Below are 24309 nucleotides of genomic sequence, written 5' to 3' on the forward strand. Positions count from 1 at the left end.
TTATCAATAGCACGGTTATAGAATATTGGCCGGTATTAGCCCCCAGAAATAAAATATCAATTTTATTTTAATGCCAAGCCAGTAGATAAGGGTGACTACCTCAAGTAAACCTGCCAGGGGCCTAAATAAATCCCATAAAGCTTAAGTTTTCTCTCTTTATTTTAGTTTTATTTCACCTCAAGCATCAATTAGAGATTGAGTCTTCAGCAGCCCGTATTCTCATTGGGCCAGCGAGGACTTTTTAATCTACTTATAGAACCTTCTAAAGAGACACCGGGAAATAACTTAGAAAATGACCTCCTTAGTAAGTGACTTAGTAAATGACCTAACGTTTCTTGCTGCACTCTCTTAAAGATATGATTTAAAGTGTTACTGCTGACAAAATGCCCAAATAAGCAGTATCCCTGGCCTACAAAACTGGAAAAGTAACCACAAGGAAAAGAATAGTTTAGGGCTAGGGACGGTTTAAGTCCACAGGATGGGGACATCTAGGTAGCCAAAGAAGCAGCCCAGGTCTAATGCAGGCTTTTCTTAAAGCAAAAGAGTTCAGGAGACACACCAAGAAACATCAACGATTTTCCTTAAAGAAAGCACTTTATTTTCCATTTAAACAACTTGGTCACAGTACGTTATTTTACATAAATGGCAGTAATTTTTAAAATCTCCACTTAAAAGGCCTTGTGTCTGAGTCTGAGGTGATAAGAGGATATGAATACAAGTATAAAAACAGTGCAAAACATTTAGCCCGCAGCGTCCAGTGTTGGCTTCACAAGTCCCCTTTAACGTTGCTGAATCAGTTTACGTTAAATTTAATATTAAATAAATTTTCCTGGGTTTCCTCTAGTCTAACATCAGACCCAGAAACGTAATCAGATGAAAAGGCTCAGAGGCCCCAACAACTCCAACCGGCAAATCGCCTAGACCACAGGACCGCGACAAGCTGAGCTCTGTAACACGGCATCTTGTCAGTGGCGCCATGTGAAGAAATAGAGGATTTTAGTTGCATCGATAACTAGAATAGACTAGCTCTGCTTTTAAAGGTTTGTTTTTAAAGTATGAGTTTTCTAGAAGTTAAAGGTGCCATCGGGAAGGCTAGCTAGTAACGTCACAAGCCCATCTCGGAAACAGTCACAACCTCTAAGGAATGCGTCTCCACTAAACCATTCAGTCTTTGGCCTGCTGCTGATACTACAGTGAAACCCTTAGTGCCAACTCAAGTGGGGATAACTGCCCATTAGAAACAGGATTAAATGTAGCTGATTTTGCAAAAAGTTTATATTAATTACAACAAACATCCACAACAACGTACCAAATTTTATTCAGCAATCAGTTAAGCATAGCTCTCGTTCTCCCCCTGCATCACCTTGGCAATGTTTAATACAAAATGGCATACTTGTCAAGCTGCTGATGAGAAAACCAGACTCCAAACAGGTGCCTCAAGCAAAAGTCTCTACTATCCATTGCTTGTTTGAGGAACTGCTCCTTTTTAAAATGCAGGGTACCAAAATATAGCTAAAATGAAGTCATATAAACCTACTTACCGGGACGCTTAAACCTCACAAAACATTAATTTTTAAACATCCTGGTTAAAACTGTGCTTCTAGATGTCATATTTTTGCTTATATTAGTTGCGTTTTATAATAAAAAGCTAATGTCCTACCCAAAGGAAACAGTCTATTAAGCAGATGGTCACTATTACAGAGGACCTTACCAGCATTGTGTTTTCTGGCAGTGGAAGATTCTATTATAGAAAATTTTCTCTTGCTAAAAATTTTAGAAGTACCAAGGACTATTGCATAAGAGAAAGTTTGTAGCAGTCATTCTGCTAGGCAGATGGTACAGTGGAAGACAACATTTACTTCATTCACCAAAGGAGACCACCAGTACTTGGAGAGCAAAGATTTACAGGATCCTAAAAACAGACACGCAGGTGGCTGACGTGAGAGGAGCAGCCCAGCGTCCCCAAAACACACTTCAGGCTTGATCAGCAGCATGAGAGGAGCCTACCGGAGGCCCGCGGTCAATGGTCCGTTCACCTTAGGTGTGCCCAGCTATAAGCACAAAGTACTCTTTGGGGAGCGTAAGAAACATTTCTAAATACTGAGGGATTTTCTCCCTTCGTGCAATCCTGATCCTCAACTATTTCTCCCTCACATCTTTCAAGTGGACCCATTTCTCTCCCCCGGGAAGAGTACACAGTGGCATGACAGTAATGGAAGTGGTCAGACTACAGCAGATCATTTACTCAACTCCACATCCAGTATGTTTAACAGAAACTGAGGATGTGGGGTGAAAGTGGGGGACGCACTTGTCTGAAATACGTCGGGGCGGGCCTGCCCCTACGGCCAAGAAACTGCGGTTACAGGTCCGCAGGGCAATTCCCCCAGCCGCCGCCACCACTTGTGCCCGGGACTCATTTGTTACCAGAGGCCTTGTCCTTTCAAAGGACGAAATCCCTCAAATAGCTCCAGACCCTAAAAAGGGTTGAAAGTCCAGGAGTACAGACCAAGGATATCCCGGAGTCTACAGAAACTGCTCACACGTAGCCCCTTGGTTGCTGCTCCTTTTGGTGCAAATACTTCAGCAGGCTTTTACCTCCACAGAACCACGGAGCTTTTCAAAGGCTTGAGCTTTCTTCTGTAAACTGCCAACCGTGGAGTTCTCAACTTCAAACAAGCACCTTAATTCCAAACAGCCAGAATAATAGACAAGGAGCTCTTCTCTGAGTGAGGGAAACGGTGAGTTGCCCCATCCAGGTAACCCTGTTAGGGGTGCACTGTTACAAAGATGATGATCATTCCTAATTCTCCCAAATGACTGTGGTCTTCAGGGTACTCCTCAGCTTCAGCACATCATATTTTGATTGTTGTTAAAGATTTGGCAAGAGGCCAAGATTACTGACTATTCTAACATTTCTATGAATTTTATTATCAATTGCTAGACAATCAGAGTTGGCTGTACATCTGGCATTCAAGAGACTACAAGCAGAGATTTCTGGCCACATGTGCTGTCCTTGACATCATTACTCTCTCTCTCTCTCTCATCTCCAACCCACACAGAAAGGAATTCGTTACATCACCTCCAATGTAAATTCCAAATGAATGCTTGATTCTGGACCAGGGACAGGGTACCACTGTACAAACCACAGACTCTGCTAACATCCCCAGACTTGCTCTTTGGCTCATCCTAGTGGAATACGGAGCCTATCGTTCACTAAACAATCCGTCTCTAGGGAGAGCAACGACAAGCCTGTATAAAAATGTGGTGCCTGTCTTAAGGACAGCCTCGATTGATGGCAGGACTAGGCATGGTGCCAGCTGCAGAGGGTGGCGATGCTGTAGAAGTAGCAATATTTCTTCTCAACCTTTATAAACCTCTTGCTACAGCAGCATGCACAGAAAGACTGACTGAAAAAGCTGGCAATATTTTCCCTATATTAAGCTATTAGCCAAAACAAATTTAAGGGCTCATGAATTCTTTGGGGTTCCAAAAAAAAGTACAGGTACAAAACCAAATATTTCAAGAGGGTATTTTTCCCTATGTGAAGTTGCCTCATCTTAATTCTATGCCAGAATAGACCCACGTTAAATATTTAATCCTTTACACGTTTTCCGTTTTGAGATACGATTAAAGAAACAGTTTAGGAAGAGCTAGGGAAGAACAGTAATCTATTAATTAGTGGAAACCACATATACCCTGTTTCTTCTCTCCTAGTGAGATACTTTTATCTTGGGAAAGGTGAATGAGAAGTAATGTGCAAGTTAAGTGGGAAGACGTCAATCAGCCCCTCAGAAAGAGCTCATGCCAGAATAATGTGAACGCCAGAATACTGGTTTTTGCAACTTAGTGCTATTACTGACAGTGTCTGAATTACTTATATCAACAAAAAAGTCAAGCTCTTGATATTAACCAGCCACCCTGCCCACAAAGAGAGTAAAATCTTCCCCATAGGAGTGTCTGTTCTCGTCCAGCCGTTGTCACAAGTGTGCTAGCACCTGACCAGGCAACACATGGGAAGAGGAAAAAAACATTGTTGCCTACTGGAGTTACTTAGAGTAAATCCAAACAGAATAAATCCATAAGAAATAAGATCAATATAAGAACTCATTACCTAAACTCATGACCACTGTGCATTATACTAGCAATAATTAGGCTTGTAATTATTATCAACTTTCAAGATGAGATGACAGCGTAAATCCATTTGGTCATCTTCTACCCTGTTTGAGTAGGTAATGTCTAATACTTCAGAAAGAGAAATCCCCATAACTGTACAACATGGTATTTGGGGATCTTTTTTTCACTCTGAAATGCTGAAAATGGACTGGCTTCAATATTCTGACCTGAAATATTTTTTCCAGTCTTAGGAGTCTCCTAATAATACTTCATACCTCTCCGGTGCTTTAGTTTTTCGTTGTTGTTCAGTGCTTTCCACATACCGCATCCCTCTCGTGACCCTCCCGTGTCCCCCCGCACAACCGCTCTGTGAGGTAGCCAGGGCAGCATCAGTACCCCACTTGACAAATGAACCTGAGACTCAGGGAAGTGACTTGACCAAGGGTCGCATGGCTATTAGGAGTTGAAAGAGGGACTAGAAACTACCCTAATCCAAAGCTCTTTCTCCCATACTAATGGGTGGCAATTGCTTCTGTCAATTTCTGCATTAGCAATCCACATCCTTTTCAACTTCTCGTGACTGAGTTAGTTAATAAGGTGACTGGAAAGGAATGGCTCTACTTTTACTGCTTTGATATAAAAATCCCTTAAATTGTGAAGTCAGAAAAATTAATTTCTTCCCAGTCCAGTGCCTAAACCTGAGCATGGCCCTATAATGCCTTTAAGAAACTGGGGATAAACACAAGCATCCTGCGCGTACCGGAGTGTAGGATGCAAGGGAGCAGAGGGAGGAGCCCCCCTCCCGCCCCCGGAGCCGTACAGAAGGCACTTCATACAATGTCCTCAGCAGGGTGGTGGAAGGGGTGCGTGCCCAGGGTGGAGAACTGGTGCCAGTTCCGCAGGAAGCCCCGATTGTACTGGCCTGTGTCCACGATGAGCCCGCAGAGCAGCCGGCGCCCCGTCTTCTGTCGAAGGGCCTGCTGCACTTCCCTCTCCGTCACGTTGTAGCTGATGTTTATCAGCTGGATCAGGAAGATGTAGGCCATGCCCCCAACGATGATCACAGAGTACCACACGCAGGTGAAGCACAGAGCTGAGCTGGGAGCAGGAAAAGGCAGGTCAGGGCGGCCAACGCTTCACATTCAGAGAGCTCTCCCCACGGTAACATTTTACACACGTAGTACTTACTCCTAAGGACGCTGGCCCCTTCCCTGACTACCCCACTTGGAAGATACTTTTCTCTCCTCGGAGCGCCAATAACCTGCTTCACTTATGACTCTTAACATGTTCTATCTTATGATTACCGGTGCCTCCTTTTCTAGGACGTGATGCTAGAACAGCAGGGACTGTTTTGTGTGTTTCGTGTCCCCCACACAGCCAACAGTGTCTGACACGACCGCAGTCAAGACCTGTCTGTTGCATGAATAACTCCTAAATTGTTCTTAACGCAAAAGAAAACGGAGGCACCGTGAGACTGCTGTAAACGTCCTCAAGCGGGCTGTGGGTGGGAACCGAGGAGCAGTGCTAAGGTTGCTCATCGCCGTTCTCTTGCGACAAGGCTGACGAGCGCAGGTAAAGGACAGCTCCCAGCACCGGCAGCCCTTCCCTCGTCAGCTCTGAAGGAGCACCAGGGGCACCATCGCACTTCCAATCCCGCTTCCAAAACCAAACAGCGTCACCCAGGACAAGAAAGCTGCTTCCAGCTCATTAATAAGATCGTGAGGGGAGGCTGCTGATTAACGTCTGCCAATTGATTATTTTCAAACATCTGCACGTGAGTTCGCGGAAAATTCATTCAGGATCTTCGTCTGTTAAGCTGAAAGGGACCTCAGGGATGATTAAATTGCCACAAAGAGGAGGAAAGCTGAGGCCCAGTGAGGAGACATGAATCGTGGGTCCACAGCACTGAGAACACAGTAGCAGGACTGTGTCCCTCATTTCATTTACGGGGCCCACAGAAAGCCTAGAAAACTCATGCTCACCAGCGTACAGGCACAACGACCCCCAAGGGCCTCTGCTTTCTTCTCGCTCTTTGTGTTCAAGACACTCCCTGCTTTGTCCACACAGCACCCCTGTGCGGGCCCTTGTCTGTACCAGTCTGTGGACAGATCTCCCCCTCGCCACTGCAGACCCAGACATTCGTGGGCATTAGAACAGATGGGCCCTCCTCCGCAGGTTAAGTTCCTGTCTTCTCTGTGTTGAGAGTCTTGATAGGTTGTGAAGTCCTTCAGTGACTACTATTCTTAGTGGGTTGTGATAAATGTCCTAAAGCAGAGCTTTCGGGGACGGGGTGGGCAGGGGACTGGAACAAAACGAAAAAGTTCCCACTTCCGCTACAGCATGGAGATCACCACACTGTATAAATGGGCCCCAACCTAAAAACACTGAAGGAAATTCTGACCTAGATACCACAGTAATCATGAGTGGTGATTAAAAAAAAAAAAAAAGTAGAACAGGAAAAAAATCAATGGAGGTTAAATAGAAAAGAAAGGTTACAGAGAATGTAAGCATTTCACGAAAGGGTCAGAAGCGGTAAATTAAGACTGGGCTACAAAGCACCAGGAAACAGCAATAAAGTGAGAATTCCCCCAATAAGGAGCGACGAAAGAGACCACATCCATACCCAGAGACTGCTACTTTAGTTATCATTTCAGCTTCACGGTGGCTACCCTGGGCACGCTAGTGGTCGTTTGACCCTGAAGTCCCTGAGCAAGCCTAGTCCTACTTGTAGAGCACTGGTTCCTCACTTTTTAAGGTCAACGTTCCTTGTGACATCACCCAGAAAAATGCACGTATCCACTGCACAACTGTGTGTTGGCACTTTCAGGGATAGCCAGCATCCCCAGAACCTGTCCTGTGTTCTGGGTGAGAACCCCTAACCTAGCAGTGAATCACAGCCCCGTACATTCACTGCAAATCCACTCCCTCTTCCGTGGGGCCCCATATGGGGTATCCATGTCTCACCTGTAATTTGCATAAACTCCAGGGCAATAGAAGAGAGCTGTGAAGACACTTCTATCTGTACAAATGGTGTCCAAGGTCAGCGTTATCCCGTACACCGAGGTGAGCAGGAAGATCAAAAGGGCAAGCATAAATGCTTGATGATTTGATTCTCCGACACAGCTATTTATCCTCAAAACAGCACAGAGGGGAAGAAAGCAAACATGTTTTAAAAAGTTCTCTAATAGCTCAATAAACAAGAAAGCTTTTAAAACAGAGATAGTGTGAATTTCAGTTATTAAAAAATAAGTTCTCTTGTTTTTCAATTTTAGGGAATTAAAAACTCGTCTGCTGAGAGATGTAGTCTTATATTCTCCGCTCTTTGCAAAGTGAAATCATATCATTAGCTTAAGGACAAGACTAAGTAAAAAAGCAGAACTTGGCTAACAAATCTTTCTAGATATTAATAAGTGAAGTCTGTTACCCAATGTTAAGAGAGTTAACAGTGTAATCACCCCATAAGGATAGGATGGTATCAGAGTTACAAAAACTTAAAAATGCTAAATCAGAAGTATTATACAATGTGGGAAAACATATAATACATACACATATTAATAAAAGATCCCAAGAGGTTAGAAACACAGTGTGGGGTAGAGAACTCAATAGTATGCAGACTACTTGTCAGGTACAGAGTCCCATGTCATGGCCATTTGCAGGGCAGGATGACAGGCATGCCGGGATGCTCCTGCGGGCAGAGATCTCACAGGCGAGGCTGTCAGGACCTCTGCAAACCAGCGCTTGTAAATGGGCCACCACCCTGCACACACGCACGCACACACCCAGGTATGCACGAGAATAAATGATGAAGAGAGAGAAGAGGAAAACCTAAAAATGAAAATACCTGCTTACTCCTAAAGACAAAGCCCCAGAAAAGAGCTGTCCCTGTTCATGAGCCTTGAACTTAAGGTCTGCTCCTGTGTCCTCCAGGGCTGTCTGCACCCTCACCCTGTCCCACGTCCCCTTCTGAGGGGGAGACTGTGACATGATCAGAATCCTAGATAAAAGGCATAATTCACTGACCATGACTGCCTCAAGAGCAAGCTGCAAACATGCCACTTACAGCATTCGTATCTGAATCAATCACGCTCCTTTAGTTTAAGATTTATTCAGTAAAGCTGCAACATTTTCTTTAAAAGTTGCACCGCACATCTTACGGGTGTCCTCAGGTGTCCTCGTTTGACACTGGCCAGCAAAGAGGTACCCAAAAAGCCCATTTCTGTGCCACTAACGAAATAGGGAGTTATCTGGCAGGGCCTTAAGTCAATAATGTCAACTAGAAATCACTGGTAGCCTCAAATGATGACGGATACATGGTCAGAGGATCAGAGTCACCTAAAAGTACAGGAACACTTTCTTGAGCTCTGTGAGCACAGGGAGATGTGCCTATAATGTGTCTGATACATTCTTTTTAAAAAAGTCATTCAACTGTAGACACTTCTCTCTTAGAAAGGAGAAGATGAGGGGCAGCTCAAAAGAGAAAGCGGGGAAAAGAAAAAAAAAAAAAACAACACCTTCAGGAAATGACTGAAAAGAACTAAATCTGTGAAGCTCAAAAAACTGATGACTAAGTGGGAACATCATAACAGCCCACAGATATCTCCAAGGTGTAAAGCTGGGAAGGAGAGAAATCTGAGGATGGCACAAAGGAAGAGCAAGCCCGGCTAGAGAGTCTCACGTGAATGTACCCTCCGCAAGCCTCCGGATTTTTCCAACATACCAGACGCAGTGATGATCCATCCTCCTCACACAGAAGCCGCAGATCCGGCAGTGCCACGCCCGGGCCGGCCGCACCAGCCGGCACTTGGCGCACCAGTCCTCCTTCCCCGTGGCGGGGCTTCCGGCCGACGTCCTGGGGCAGCCCTTAGGCTCATCCTTGGGCGCGCGGTTGTTGAGAGCGCCCGCTGGGTCTGCGCCGGGGAACCCTTTGGGCTTCTCCGGCCCTGTCCTGTTCAGGTATTCCGTGTGGCTGCCGCTTAGAGATCTGTCACCGTTTGCTGGGTTCCTGAGGTAGCCTGGATCCTTCTTGGCTCGGCACAAGGCTAAGAGTATGAGAAGTAACCCGCAGGTAAGCAGAGCCAGCTGAGTGGGCCCTACACGCCCCCTGGGGACCACCTCCTGCAGGAACACGTAGTACATGTAGCCCAGAGAGAACAGTCCGAGGCTCAGGAAAAACAGGGTCTGTTCTTTCCTTCTGTGAGTGAGGTAGTAGTACCACAGAGCCAGCACAGGGAGGGAGGTCAAAACCACCACCCCCAGGAGGAAATGCCACGAAGCCACTCGGAGGAAGACAGGCAGCAGGAAGAGTGGGGGAAGGAGGCTAATGTTAACTTTCCTGGCTCCCCTAAGCCAAGGAATCCGGAGGCGGTCAGAGATCGTATCCATGATCCTTTCGTAGGTCTCGGGCTGCACGGACTTACACGTGATCCATCTGTTCAGAAAGAGCACAAAGAAGGCACCTCCGACGTGTTTGCTGAATTAAAAACCACTCAACACTGTAGGCCAGACAGCAGGATAAATGATAAAAGATGCCAAAGACCAAGCATTCTACTTCCTTACTATTAAACACGAGCTCTTCAGATTCATGTATAATTTTTTAATACGAACGAGAAAATGTTTAGATAGTTAACAGAACTATTTCTCCACGAAACAAATACACAGGGAATACACACGTATTCCACATAAGTCCTGTTCAGACTGGGGTGGGCGTAGAGACATAAGAATCTCAAAAAAATTCACAATCTAGTTGTGAAGACAACATGAGAATTCAAGAAATATTAGATAAGTGACAAAGTAGCAAAATCACCCAATGAACTATTACAGTCAAACACGGTAAGGTGTGCTCAGAGGAGAGGACACACTTCTGGGTGGAGTCATCGCAGGGGTCTTTGTGGGAAAAGAGGGATTTGTGCTTGACCTTGACAGCTGGCTAGTATTCCTGTGGGTGGAGAGCAAGGCAGGGAGGCGTTCCAGCGGAGAGACGCGTGTGCAGCACAAAACCTGTCCTGGGCCGGGGGAGTAAACCAGTTCAGTAGGGCAGGGGGCTGCATAAGGAAGCGTGGAGGTCAAACTAGTACAAGTCAAATGACTGAGCTTGGTGGACACGTAGTATTGTTGACTTTTTCGCATACTTAGGCTATTATGGAAAGGAACAGTTTAAGGAAAGATAGCACTGGTTTTAGAAATTTAGAATTTAAAAAAAAAAAAGAAATTTAGAATTTTAAAAAATAGGGCTAGACTTGGAAGTGAATGGGAACTAACTATATGGGAGGCATACAGAGCAGCGGGTCTGTGGAAATGCTGGGAGCCCATGTCATCCAGAAGGGTCTGGAGAGAAGAAAACTCAGGGACAGCCCAGGTCTCAAGGGCTGGGAGGGAGGAAGAGTTAGAAGGCTAATGGAAGAGCTGTGGTCTTGAGTGATGGAGGTTACAGAAAAGGCATCATTTCTCCATTCATTAGTCCAAAGTGTTCTAGTTTCTCAGTATGGATTTTAGACTAAGACTAAAGAACCTACATTTAAAGACAGCTGTAAAAGACTATTGACACTGTCAAGGAAGAATTACAAAGGGATTATGGGGTACTAGACTACAGTAGTCCCCAAGAATGCTTCTCATGGCGAGATTAACATACCAAGCTCCGAATCAGCAATGTGCCACTGCAATGACTTTTTTTAACCAGAAGGAATTATTGATGGGAAAAGCAAGTTTCCACCATCTGTATTCTCCCCACATTATGCTTTCCATGTGATAATTTTTAAATATATAATTATTTAGAAAATGGATAAAAACCAGGTTATTACTGTTTGGCACAAAATTTTTTCAGTGATGTTAGAAATCATCTCTTTGGATAGTTAATTTCCATCACTTGGGATAATGGTGAAAATAAAAGTCAAATACAATAGCATCAATCAGGACTGTACTGCTGCTCATGCTGAAAACAGCCGGTCCAGGGGAGGAACATGCCTTCTGGCTGGATTTCCTCCCCAGAAACAGGGGGTGAATCCGATTCCAAGAGCAGGAAAATGATTTTTCAACCCTCAAGGCCCTGTGTGGCCAAGTGCAATCCAGTCCCAAGATGTCAGTCTCTGAATGCTGAGACCACTGAGAATTGTAGGAACTTTCTGGTACTAATGTGTTCATTTTAAACTTACAGATTCTCCTGGCCTGCATTTTATTTTTTTTAATGCGTTTAACTTGCCTACTATCCCTTTACCTGCCTGTTCTCTCCGTCACCTCCTCCCTTTAAATGAGAAATAATAATGTCCTAGTACACTGAGCTGAAAAGATAGTTGTGCACTACTGAGTAATAATTCATCTTTATAAAGTCCTCACACTTGACATAAAAGACAACTTTCAGTTGGAGATAAGTGGAAATAGAATGAAGAGCAAATTCTAGTGTTCTGGATGGCTAAGCTGAAAGTATACATGGTAGTTCTCAAAAAGGCGGGAGGGATCAGCCCAGCATCAAGAAACACACAGCTCTTACCTATCACACCCTTCATCCAGATCTTGGCAATCACACAAACAAGCAGCCACGTGGTTCTTTTCCCCATTTCGATCTATGTACTCGCAGCAGCACAGGGGCTCCAGTTCAGGTTCTTCCGCTTTGTTTTTCTTCCCTGGCTTCATACTGCCCTTCTTGGTCATGATTTCCACCTGTCACCACGAGGCATAAGAAGCCCTCAGGAGGTAAAGTGGAAAGAACACAACTCATATCAAGCACACCCAAGCCTATCCCTGATTAACCACCAACGCCTGAGAAATCAAAAATGAGAAGAGGGAGAGGTGGGTCCCCTTTTCATCAGGCTTTACTGGCTCGGCTTGGCCAGACACAGAGCTCCAGGGCTCTAGGGGCTCCAAGCGCCTTCCCCGCCAGGTCCCCATCCAGGACAGGCGCCGCCTGGGCGCTAGCCGTTCCCATGACGACAGCCTACTACTCGGCCCGGGACAGCCGAGGCATAGGTGGCTGCACTCACCTGCGGGTGCGGCCTGGGGAGGGCCGGGCTGTCCCCGCCCGAAGCCAGGGTGCGGGTGGAAACACCCTCGGGGCTGCGGGCGGAGACAAAGCGTGTATCCACTGGGGCCGACTACCCGGCTCTGGAGAGGCCACCGGCGCCCGGGTAGCGCTCAGGGTCGCCGTCCAGACCCACTTCCCCGCCGCGAGGTGGGCGCGCCTCTCCCGCCCCGGCCAATCGTGAGGACGCGGGTTGGCCGAGAACACCGCCCAGCCCGAAAAATGACCTTGGGAAGGAAGTTACCTGCGCTCCCGGGCCGAGGTGCGGCTGCAGTCAAAAGAGGCCGAGGCGGAGAGAAGGGTCGGCTCCTCCCGAGGCGCGGACGCGTCTGCCGATCTCTGGTCCACGGGGCTCCCGACGCGATGGTTGGAGTCTCAGGGACCCCGGCTCCGTTCTCCGCCGCGCCCTCTCCGCCGCCGCCCACCTGTGACCACAGCCGGCCGCCGCTGGGGCGGTGCGCCCGCCTCCCGCGGTGTCCCCCGCCAACCCCCGCCGTGTCCCCAGCCGCCCCACGGCCGGCCGGGCTGAGCGCGGCAAGTCCGCGAGCTTCCGGGTGCGCCGCCCCCGGCGCCGGGCATCCCCCGCCCGCACGTGCGGAGCCCTCCGGCGAGGCCCCTCCCCCGGCCCGCGGCCCTGGCGCCCGGGGGAGCGGAGGAGCGAAGGCCGGGTTCTGGCAGCGGGTCCAGGCTGTTGGGCGCCGGGCTGACCCCGCACCTCCGCCCCGCCCCGCCCCAGAGACGGCCGCCCGGACCCCGCCCGGCCCCGCGGGTGCCTGCGGGCGGCGCGTGGGCAGGGCAGCCTCCCGAGCCTTCGGGTCGGCGAAGGCGGAAATACGGGAAACCTGGACCCCTGAGAGTTTCCTAAAAACGTGAGACCCGTGGGTCGGCAGGTCTTCGTTCAGACGCCAGCAACAGGCGTTGGGGGAGATCTCCACGGCAAAATGTTACCGACGTACCGCCCCCAAATTCGCTAACCTTCTCTTAAAGGCCCAGGTCACTGTCCCTGCTCTGTTAATTATCCAACTTGTTCATTTTCATGATTTCTGGCCAGCAGTCTCTACATGAGACCAAAAGGCCTATCTAGTACTCTTGCTCCAGAAAGCTGCATATTTGAAATGAAACTGCCCTAAGATGAGAGTCCTCTTTGGGTTTCACTTTTGCACAAAAATTTTTTTAAAGGGTGTAGGCCCATGTATACGTTTTCACAGAAACAGGTTTTCTAGTTTGGGGAGGGTATGACCGAAAAAGAAGAAAAACAACTCAGAGATTTGGGGTTTTATTGATATTCAATTTACATAGGCTCAAATACAATTAATTGAATTCTGCATACATATTTAGTCGTAATTTATAAAGCAACTTAGCTTTGGTAACTTTCTTTGAGGTATTTTATGAAGTACAGGTTTTCAAGAAATATCACAAAAATACTCAGCTTGTCAGTGACCATTTTTGTGAAATTAACAGAGAACAAGATTTCACGTTTACAATCCAGTCACTCTTGCTCAGTCAGACACATCATAAATCCTTATCAAAAACCTCCAGGTAGGTACACTGGTATCCCAAGGTAGGTTAGTTGAGATTCACCCAGAGAAACCCATTTTTCCTCTAATCCAGTCAATAATTTCATTCTCTATGGGCATCTCGAAAATGACTTTAGCAATCCCATGTGGCTTGGGTGACTCTGGGCAAAAAAGAGACATCTAACTAAAGGCAATTGTTATTCAAGCAGTAAGAATATATACAAATTATTCTGCACTGTCCTTCTCTTGTTCCAGAGACATCACTTGTATTGAGACACATACGCCTAAAAACTTTTAATGAAGAGCCAAAGCTCATGTCTGATTTACAACTTGTCAGTGCACTTATATTGGGAGATAATGCCCCCCAAAGTCTTTCTTAAAGAGCTAAAGTTTGTGTCTGGCTTACAACTGACTGCCTAAAGCCACACACGTGAATGAGTAAATGAAGCCATACGTGGCTACTGAAAAGTAGTCCACAAATTATAATATTTTCAAACAGATGGCGCATTTCCACCATGAAAGTTTGCTAAGCTGAAGCCAAGCTTAGTTCAAGTATTCATTTGATCTGTCACTAAAATGCCCAGATTTTAACATAATCTTCTAGTTTTTAAAACTCAGAGCATGGTTCTTCGTTTTGAGAGATGGTATCCTACATGTTTCCTTTTCCAAAATTGACTCTTCTGCCATATGATGTATGAAGAGGCAAAATAATCTCACCTCTGAGAGCCACCTGAAGAAACACCTATTTCTTTCATAAAGATACCACATGGCTGAAGAACCTTTCAGATAATAATCATCAACATGCAGATTCAAAAGATTTGACTATTGAATTTACATGCTAAATAAATGAAGACATTGTATTGATAATATTTACAGTACACGAACCTATAAATGTTATAATATATGCCTGAAAACTGATCCTTCAAAGTTAGTAATGATTTAGAGATTTCTTCTTCTACTGTCTTCTTTATCCTCTTGAATGTATCGCAACTGTGAAAGCAGCCTATTGGACACGTACTGATTCTGTGCTAACAGATAAACTTAAAGCGTCAAACTTCAAATCTCACTGTGAAAATGAGGCCATACCACTCAGTTCAGAATGTCCCATTTTCTTTTTGTATCATAGAAATTCAAATCCACAATATATTTCACGCTTCACTGGAGAAATTCACAGCTTAGAATTGTGTATAAGAAATGAAAGGATGGATTCTTAAGGCCATCAGAGACTAATTCTCCAATAAATGTTATTAAAAAGAATGTTCATATTAGAAGTACAAATAATGAGAAAATATGGAAATGTTCCTATGACAATTCAAATCCTTCACCCTCTGGTTTTCTTCAAGACGTTTTCTTTTGGTTCCACATATCTCTATAATTTTGGTCCTTAAGATCACTAGCTTTGGACAGCCATGCCTGTCTTGTTCTTATTTAGTAGATCAAAGGTTCTCTGAAGCATAATGAGTGAGCTCTTCAACTGCAAAGAAAATTTTCAATATCAGATTGTTTAAATTTTTCTGATTATTTGTATGCCAAAAGTTTGCATTTAATAAAATTCTGTCTATACTGATGCCCAAATAAAAGACTAACTATAAAACACCTGATTCCTTCGGTTATCTGTCAGTGTGATTGCTAGCGTTCTTTTCATTTGCTGTAGTATTGCACTTCTTCCTACAACGTACTACTGTGTGCTTTACCTCCCAATAAGTCTATTCATCAAATGATCCAAAGTGAAGGGCTTGTTTTCTGAAATGGTTTCTGAAGCTACAGTGGTCTCCCCACCATCCCCTAAACAACTCAAGTTCCACGCAAGGCCTTTGCTTGCTATTATGCTCATGTTCATCTTCACCTATCTAAAACTTACCCATCCCCACTGTTTCCATGCAGTTTTCCCTAATCATCCTGCCTCTAAAACTCCTAAAGCTTTACTACTTACTTTGACGCTTAATTTTGTACTTTTTTTTATAGTCTTTAACAATACACATGGACATCTGATTTCTCTAATAAAACTGTAGACAACTTGAGAGCAAGAATTATGTCTTATTCTTTTTTGTATTCATTCATTCGTTCAATCATTCAACAAATATTTTTTGCTTACCTGTTACATGCTGGGCACTGTGCTAAGTACTGGGTATACAATGGTGAACCAAATAGGCACTGTCCCTGCTTTCATGGAGCTTACAGACTAGTGAGGGACTCAGAACTAAAACGAATAATTACACAGATAAATATATACTTACACACTGTATGGAGTTTTTCACTTGAACAACTGGAGGATAGTAGTATCATTTTTTGAAATTAGGTCAACTAGAGGAGAACTAGGTTTGGCTCAAGATGAAAACTTAATTCTGTTTTGGACATGATCAGTTTGGGATGCCTGTTAGCCTCGAGGTAAAGACGCCAAGTCAGCAAGTGGCTGTATGAGTCTGGACTCAGGGAAGAGGTGTCAGGGTGAGAGACATGCTTTGGGAGCCATTGCCGCATGTGGTATTCCAAGTTAGGGGAGCAGCTAAGATCACCTAGAGGGCAGTAAAGGAGAAGGGAAGAGAATCTAACTCAAAAGCCTGCAGCACTGGGTGAGGACGAGGTCAGGTAGCGGAGACGGTTTTTTTAACCAGCAAAAAGCAGCTTTACATTATGCTAAGTGGAAGCCAGGCATGAAAGACCATATATTATATGATTCCATTTATATGAAATGTCCAGAATAGGCAAACCCATAGAAATAGAAAGTAGATTAGTGATTTCCAGGAGCTGAGAGAGTGAGGGATAGGAATGACTGCTCATGGGTACAGGGCTTCTTTGGGGGATGATAAAACGCTCTGGAATTAGATAGTGGTGATGGTGGGACAACCTTGTGAATATACTAAAAATTCTTTAAAAGGTGAATTTTATGGTATGTGAATTATATCACAATAAAGCTGTGTTTTTTTCCATGGTTCCAAAGAAGGGAAGATTAGATACATTTCAAGAAAGGAATGGTCAGCTTTGTCAAATGCTGGCACTGTAAGATGAAAACTTAAAAAAAAAAAAGGTATATTAACTTTAAAAGCCAGAGGTCACTGGGGAGCTTAGCTTGAGCAGTATCAGTGGAAGATATGGGGGAAGAAATCAAGGCAGTGTGAGCTGAAGAGTGAGTGAGCGGATTAAATACAGGCATCCAATTCTGCTCCCTCCTGAAACACCACCAAAAGCACGGTAAAGGGATTTTTTTTTAAGACATAAGTCCACAAGGACAGAGGAAAATAGAAAAGGCGACAATAGCAACACAACTTTGGAAACTGAATAGCGGATGGATTACTTAGCAGCCCTGAAAACGCTGAATCCTAAGCTAACAGTAGGGAAAGCTGAGAACCAACCAAATTTACCCTGAAGAATCCTCTAAAGCCTCAGGAATTGACAGGCATCTCTGGAAATGGGAATAAAGAGGAAGGGACTGAAATAAGAAGGATTGGATGAACTTTTGGACATGTGGCCTCTCCTACTACGTGGGCAGAAGTCTAAAGTCCTATTTTCTGGAGAGGATAAAAAAGAGGGTCTCTGGCAGTCTGGCCAGGAGGATACCAACACATCATTAAAGATAGCAGTACCATACCCAAAATGGGGATTATACAAAAACGTGTATACCGCACGTTGAGATCATCCCTTTGCCCTGCCCTCCTCGATCTCTCTACTCTCACTCACCTAAAATGCTGGCAGCCAGCCCTTAGTCCTTCAGGGAGGAGACTGGAAAAGTCTTCTCTGTGGAAACTGACCAGTCCAAGAGAAAAGACCTAAAGATACTGACATCAGGATTTCTTAGCCAACGGCCCAGCCAGATCTACCAAGAAGTTCAGGGTAGACCAGCCCAACCCATACGATAAGAACTTTGGATCCACACAAGCAGACAGCAAAGGACTACAGACATCTAAAGAAATCCTCTAACCCTAAGGATAGAAATCAAAACAGGGGGAAAGGACCTTGCTGGAACGTGGGTATGCAAGAAGAAGAAAAATAATTTTTTTTAATTATCAGTAATATGGTCAGAGAGAAAGATATTATGTCCACTTAAAAAGTTCACAATGCCATTAAAAAAGAAAATCCAGGGCTTCCCTGGTGGCGCAGTGGTTGAGGGTCTGCCTGCCGGTGCAGGGGACACGGGTTCGAGCCCTGGTCTGGGAGGATCCCACATGCCGCAGAGCAACTGGGCCCGTGAGCCACAATTGCTGAGCCTGCGCGTCTGGAGCCTGTGCTCCGCAACAAGAGAGGCCGCAGTGGTGAGAGGTCCGCGCACCGCGATGAGGAGTGGCCCCCGCTCGCCACAACTGGAGAGGGCCCTGGCACAGAAGCGAAGACCCAACACAGCCAAAAATAAATAAATAAATAAATAAGTAAATAAGTAAATAAATAAATAAATAAATAAAAGAAAATCCAGAGAAATGGCAGCTCTTTGAAATTAAAAACTTGTTAGCAAAAACTGAAAAACTCAGTAAAAGAATTTGAAGATTAAGTTGAGGAAATCTCTGAGGAAGTAGAACAAAAAGGCAAAAAGATGGAAGCTGGAAAGAAAAGGTAAGGTTAGACAACCTGTCCAACAGAAGGCAGACACCTGATTACAGGTGCTATAGAAAGTCAGGGGAGAGAAGGTGGAGGAGGGAAAATCATCAGCCAGATAGCTCAGTATATCCCAGGACAAAAGGGCACCAGTTTCCAGACCAAAGGATCAGGAATCTGACAACCTCAGAATTCTCAGTAGTAACACTGGAAGCCAAAGGGCAATGGAGCAATGCCTTCAACGTTCTGAAGGAACCTTATTTCCAAGCTAGAATTCTATCCCCAGCCAAACAATTAATCAAAGGGGAAGGACAGAATAAAAAATTTCAGCCAGGTGAAGTCTTAAAATATTTACCTCCATACCCTCTTTCTCAGGAAGCTCCTAGAGGATATGCTCCATTAAAAGGAGGGAAGAAACCAAGAAAGCAGAAAACATGGGATATGGGAAACAGGAGATGGGCAACAGGAGCCCCAAGATGATAGCTGTGCACCTGCAGAGAGGGCCACCGGCCCTGCCTGGAGCCCGTCAGAGGCTCCATGGATTGAAAACCTGAGGTGACCGAAGATGATGAGAGGAGACAGAGCATCAGGGCATGAAACACTTATAAACAATACAAGAAAATAATCAACTGTAATAAGAAGACAATTTCAGGGGTAAGAAAAAGTAGCCGCGGTTCATTCTATGGCTCAGCTCAGAACAGTAAACTTAATCAAAACAAAGCCAACACTGAATACTGATCTAACCAAAATTACAACTTCCTTTGGAGGATGGGGGATTAGAAATGGGAGCATGAAGAGGTGAAAGAAAACAAAATCCCAGTCTCCGTAACAGGCAGTCAAAAGATAACGTCTAAGACTGAAAAATCAAGAAGTATCAACACATGCTTGTTGTTTATAAATATGGAGGTAAACACCAGAAGAATACACCAAGAGAGTTAGATTGTTGTCTTTGGGAAAGAAATGGAGAAGAGGATACCAGGATTGCTATTTTTCTGAAACAACCCTGTAGAACAAGTTAACTCTTCATGTGAACGAGTGACTTTGGTGAAAATAAAACCTCAAAAAAGTGAGGGAGTTATAAAGGATAAAATAGTGACAGCCAGAGTAGGCAACTCTGAGAGTGCCTGACTGTGAAAGGGAGGAGAGCGATAGATGAGCAGATAGAGAAGGATGTGGATGACGCGGGTTTTTAATGTAGGAGATAAGAGAGCAGGGTAGGTGCTGATGGTAAAGATCCAGCTGAATGAGGGAGTCTGAAGATGGGGAAGCTAGAGGGGTGGACGGAGTCTCCTGCCAGCTCGTGCTGGGACTTGCATCCCACAGGCAGAGCGATGCTTCTAATGGAGTGCAGAACAGGACGGGTGCAGCGACGGGAAGGTCTATAGTTCTGGTTATAGAAGGAGAGGGAGGGTCTCTTTTCTCCTTGAGGCACGGTCATGAGTTCAGAGTCAGCAGGAAATGAGTGGAGAGGATGAGGAGAAAAGGGAGAGTATGATCTACTCCTTGCTGAGGGGGAGGAGAAAGTTACTAACTGCAGGCACTGTGCATCTGAAGAGCGCCTAGTGGAAGCACCTTTAGTGCCCCACATGATGTTCTAAGAAATGCTCAATAATTGAATCTTCTAAAAAACAAACCAATGCGTAGAAGAAAAGGATGGAAGCAAATAAAACAAAATGTTAAAAGTGATTATGTCTGAATGCTAGTAGGTTCTCTTCTATTCTCTATTTTTCAATTTTGAAAAGTACACATGTATTATATTATAATGGAAGTATTAGTCCTCATTTTTCAAAGGGAATCCTAAGTTTTGGTTCATAGAACCGAGCAGCACACATTGATGACACTATGTTCAAGAGATAATGCTTACAGCAAAACACCAAAACAACCTAAATGTTCATTCTTCAATGGAGAACTGGTAAAATAATTATGCCACATATGTACAGTTGAATTCTATGCAGCTGTTAAAAGAAGAGGATATGGAAGTATCTCCATGATACATGGTTAATAGATAAAAACAAAATAATGAGCAGGTTAATAGATTAAAAACAAAATAATGAGCATGGTTAATAGATAAAACAAAATAATGAGCAATCTACCACTTCTATAAAAAGAGCTGATATTGAGCATGAAATTTTATATGGAAGGACCAATAAAAAGAATGAGGTGGGCTTCCCTGGTGGCGCAGTGGTTGAGAGTCTGCCTGCCGGTGCAGGGGACACGGGTTCGAGCCCTGGTCTGGGAGGATCCCACGTGCCGCGGAGCGGCTGGGCCCGTGCGCCACAACTACTGAGCCTGCGCATCTGGAGCCGTGCTCCGCAGCGGGAGGCCGCAACAGTGAGAGGCCCGAGCACCGCGATGAGGAGTGGCCCCCACTCGCCACAACTGGAGAAAGCCCTCGCGCAGAAACGAAGACCCAACACAGCCAAAACTAAATAAATGAATGAATAAATTAAAAAAAAAAAAGCACCTCAAATCTGACACGAACTCATGATCCTTACCCTCAAACCTGGCAAAAAAAAAAAAAAAATGAGGTAAATGTATACAAGCTGATAGGGAAACATCTTCAAAATATATTACTAATTGAAAAAAGAGGGTATGCAACGGTAAGTACAGTACGTTCCCATTTTGTTAAAAACAAAAAGTACAAGTGACTATAAAATGTATAATCCAGAAACTGGCAAGGGTAGGTGCCTCTAGGAGGGGGATTTCTTCAATATTGGTACAGTAAATACTCTCTCACAACCAGAGGAGCAGCTGATTCACTGAGATGACTACTAAGTAACGTGGTACACAGAGGTGCTGACCTGTTCCAGCATCACGATGGAGTCCCGGAGCACTCCTTTTAAGCGATGGGCCTGATCTTTGCTCTTTTGAATATTTTCTGCTCTTGACGCCATATCAGAGGCTAAACTGAAAGAAAAATACCATCTTAAAGATCAAGGGAATAGCTTCTAGGCTTTCGTCTCTAGAAATCATCAGTGCCCTATAAATTTGCAAATAAAACAAAAAAGTAAACAAAAAAGTTTATGACTAGAGAATAGTTGGCAGACCAAAATCTCTAAAATTGGAAGTAAGTTTCCTGCAGCAAAGGAATTATTGACATAATAGGTTGCGAGGGAAGAAGACTTACTTTACAGATTTCTCTTCCTGGAGGTGAAGACGGTAAAAGGACTGAGCAGCATACTCTATCTTTGACAGCTTCAGAAACAGCGTCACATTCAATAAAACCAGCAACAGCAAACTAGGCAGAGCAAATCAGACCTGGTTAATCCACTATTACTCAGACCTAAAGCGTTGCTAATGCAGAGTAGACACACAAAAGCTTCAAAAATGTATATTATCCAGACCAGTTTCCAATTATTGTTATTATTTAAATCAATTACCCCATTTTATTGTATGAAATACTTATTTTTAAGTATTCAGTGGATGTTGAGGGAACAGTTAGAAGATAACTAGTGACAATAAAGTCCCCAAATAAGCAGGTTGGGATTGTCCCTGACGTCTCTTCTCTGCTAGGAATCCCAGCCAGTGTGGATGTGCGACCACCGGCTTAGAAATCTACCATGTTAGCTTTCAAGATCTATTTTCGGGTGCTTTTGTCTTAAGCAATTATACATACATAATACTGCACTTCAGAAAGGAAATAAAGATCAATATGGATTTGATCTTAGATAGATCATGATGTACCTCTTATTCACAGCAGAAGCCAAAACAAATTCACATTCACAAAATCACCATTCAGCAGAAATTTCTTCTAGTTCAACTTAGACAAAATTTCAAATCCCAAACATACATTAATTGGATCATATATAAAACGTTACCTGCTAAATAAACTTACTCTGTTGGTTCTCACAATAGTATTTCAAGTGAATGAACGTATCTCATTACACATACATGCAAATACATAGGTGGCATCATATCTCTCTTACTTTTTCTGTTAAAATATTGACTTGCCCTTAAAAATACATCGTATTCACTTTTACCCATCCAGAAGAAGATTTTTCTTGAATGAAAACTAAGGTAGTAGCAAGAAAATCAAATCTATGAAATTATTGTGTCACTGAAATGGGGTATAGATCAACATTTCAACATCTGACTGTAAATCTTCTACAAAGTAATACAAAAGATCACAGATAATATTTACTATTCAAAATTGTCACAGCAAACCAATGGAAGCAGAATATGAAAACCTTTTATAAAACTCAAAGGCACAACAAACATTTTGTATGTTCTGAAATCTATAATTAGAAAAAACAGCTGATATAAGAACTTCATTCCAAAACCCAGAATGTATCATCCAGTCAGAACTAATTCAATTAAATGTGATGGACTACCTAAGATCCAAGTACAGCCATGGAGATAACAGTAGTCTAAATACGACTGGCTGAGTAGATTCCAGTAGAACACTCTGAGATTCAGACTAATTGCCCCAGTATTTCTCACCCTACAATCCTCAGATTATTTGCATCAGAATGACCTGCACGTGTGTTGTAGAATACTACTGATTCCTGATCCCTACTCAAGACCCACTGACTCGATCTGTAGGACTGGGGCTGGGAAATCTGTATTTCAGCAAGTGATTCTTATGCACAGTAAAGGGTAAGGACCACTGGTCTAATCAAGCAGAGTAAAATAGCATTGTTGAGATTTCATCAGCCTGCATATAAAAATATTCCCTTTAAATTTATGGTACTTCCCTAAAAATCTATGATGGTAGAAACAAATCAGATTAGTTTAAAAAACAAAAACATTTACTGAACATGTATTTGGTATTCCCTCGAATTTAACAGCTCTTCTGAAAATCATTCAAAAACTATCAGACTGAAGCATATAAAGTTACTGTTTTTGAAGGCCAAAATTGGTCAAATTGTGGTAATTTCTATACAATAATATACAAATACGTTCAAATTCTTTTGGAAACCATTAAAAGATACGTGAGGGCACAAGCAAACTAAGCATTCAACACAAATACTTACAAAATACTCATCACCACAATAAGGACGGTGTTATAGCTTTCAATTTCCTTTTTCTTTCCTGCAAATTATAAAAAAAGGCTGTATTAGAATCAGGATTGTTTAATTTCATTTGAAAAGTACTGGAAAAGAAGTTTTTTAAGTTATTTGTAAAGACAAAGTGATTTACAGTGAATTCCCTGCACCCCTCTTCTGACTTCTGATATCCTGAGTATTAGTAAACAAATCTACAAGAAGAAACCCTATATCAGTTCTGCAAATTTGGCCTATATTACAGATTAATTTGTTCTAAAATTAAACAAGCAATTCAATATATCATGTATGATCTCTAGCTAAGTTCCATCTCTGCAAATAATATTTGAACTAGTTTTACGTATAATGCTTCCCTCCTTAAAAAAAACCTTTTTTAATCATCCTCACCTGTTCTCTGTTTCCCAAATTTTGTTGCCAAATCCCAAAATTAAAGAGCTATTAAGTTGAAATGGTAGAAAAACATATTCACACTAAGATGTAAACCTTAGAAAAGGATTTGATAATGTAGAAGGATGAGAAGGTATGACAGCTTTACAGCACTGAGAGGGAGGGAATAACAGTTAGTAGGGGCAAGATGTCTTCAAAATTGAGAGTAGAGATAATAAAAGTCAACTTCTATCTCTGCAATTTTGCTGGGCTGGCCCTGACAGTACATAAGGATTAAAAGCATACAAACATGGTAGTAGATTCAAGGGTAGAAATCAAATTGTGTACAAATGCTAGGCAGGAAGTTAATGAGTGAAGCGTCCAGCAATAGGGTAAGAATCGTGGGGACTGGTGACCTGGGGAGAGTGCACGCTCAGTCAAATGGGGCAGCTGCTACTACGCTCCAACCACCTGCTGCTACGAACGGATGTGGGTCCAGGGCTGCCAGATCTGAGGCTCTATATAAAAATGTCCAAGGTTTAAAATACCATGTGGGCCCAGTAAAATACTTCTACTGGCCACATGCCTGCCATTTTGTAACTGCTCCTTTATACTTATATATTGGTCTTCGTTCGACAAACATTATTGGAAAAGGAGAGGAGAAAGGGAGACCTCCTAACTGACGTGTCTTATAAGCAAGAGGCATATTTGGCTTCATATAAAGTAAACTTATAAGGAAAAAAAACTTTCATCTCTGTTTACCAGGTAACAG

At 43.6% G+C, this 24309-nt stretch overlaps 2 protein-coding genes across 6 annotated transcripts in view; both read right to left on the reverse strand.

Moving 5' to 3' along the window:
* Window positions 1-596: 596 nt before the first annotated feature.
* ZDHHC23 (zinc finger DHHC-type palmitoyltransferase 23) lies at window positions 597-12549 on the reverse strand. 3 transcript variants are annotated; one of them, XM_068546722.1, is made up of 5 exons: window positions 12369-12549; window positions 11597-11766; window positions 8831-9541; window positions 7078-7245; window positions 597-5211 (listed from the first exon to the last, which is right to left on the reverse strand). In XM_068546722.1, the coding sequence occupies exons 2-5, from the start codon at window positions 11755-11757 to the stop codon at window positions 4944-4946; spliced, it is 1308 nt and encodes a 435-aa protein (XP_068402823.1). In that variant the 5' UTR covers window positions 11758-11766; window positions 12369-12549; the 3' UTR covers window positions 597-4943. The 3 variants fall into 3 exon arrangements, with proteins under 3 accessions (XP_068402823.1, XP_068402824.1, XP_068402822.1); XM_068546723.1 differs by having other exon boundaries at window positions 7078-7236; window positions 11597-11791; XM_068546721.1 differs by having other exon boundaries at window positions 11597-11791.
* A 903-nt stretch (window positions 12550-13452) lies between these two features.
* Window positions 13453-24309, reverse strand: part of GRAMD1C (GRAM domain containing 1C) — a 92007-nt gene continuing 81150 nt past the window's right edge. For 2 of the 3 annotated variants that reach the window (XM_068546727.1, XM_068546725.1), the window contains exons 14-17: window positions 23142-23199; window positions 21296-21406; window positions 20970-21075; window positions 15177-16157 (exon numbers count right to left, since the gene is read on the reverse strand). In XM_068546727.1, the coding sequence (XP_068402828.1) occupies window positions 16071-16157; window positions 20970-21075; window positions 21296-21406; window positions 23142-23199 (362 nt within the window). In that variant the 3' untranslated portion in view covers window positions 15177-16070. Of the gene's footprint in view, window positions 15116-15176; window positions 16158-20969; window positions 21076-21295; window positions 21407-23141; window positions 23200-24309 lie in introns of those variants that run through there. The other variant, XM_068546726.1, reaches the window with a different exon arrangement.

Source organism: Eschrichtius robustus, chromosome 6, assembly GCF_028021215.1.
Source record: "Eschrichtius robustus isolate mEscRob2 chromosome 6, mEscRob2.pri, whole genome shotgun sequence".
NCBI classification, from domain to species: Eukaryota; Metazoa; Chordata; class Mammalia; order Artiodactyla; family Eschrichtiidae; genus Eschrichtius; species Eschrichtius robustus.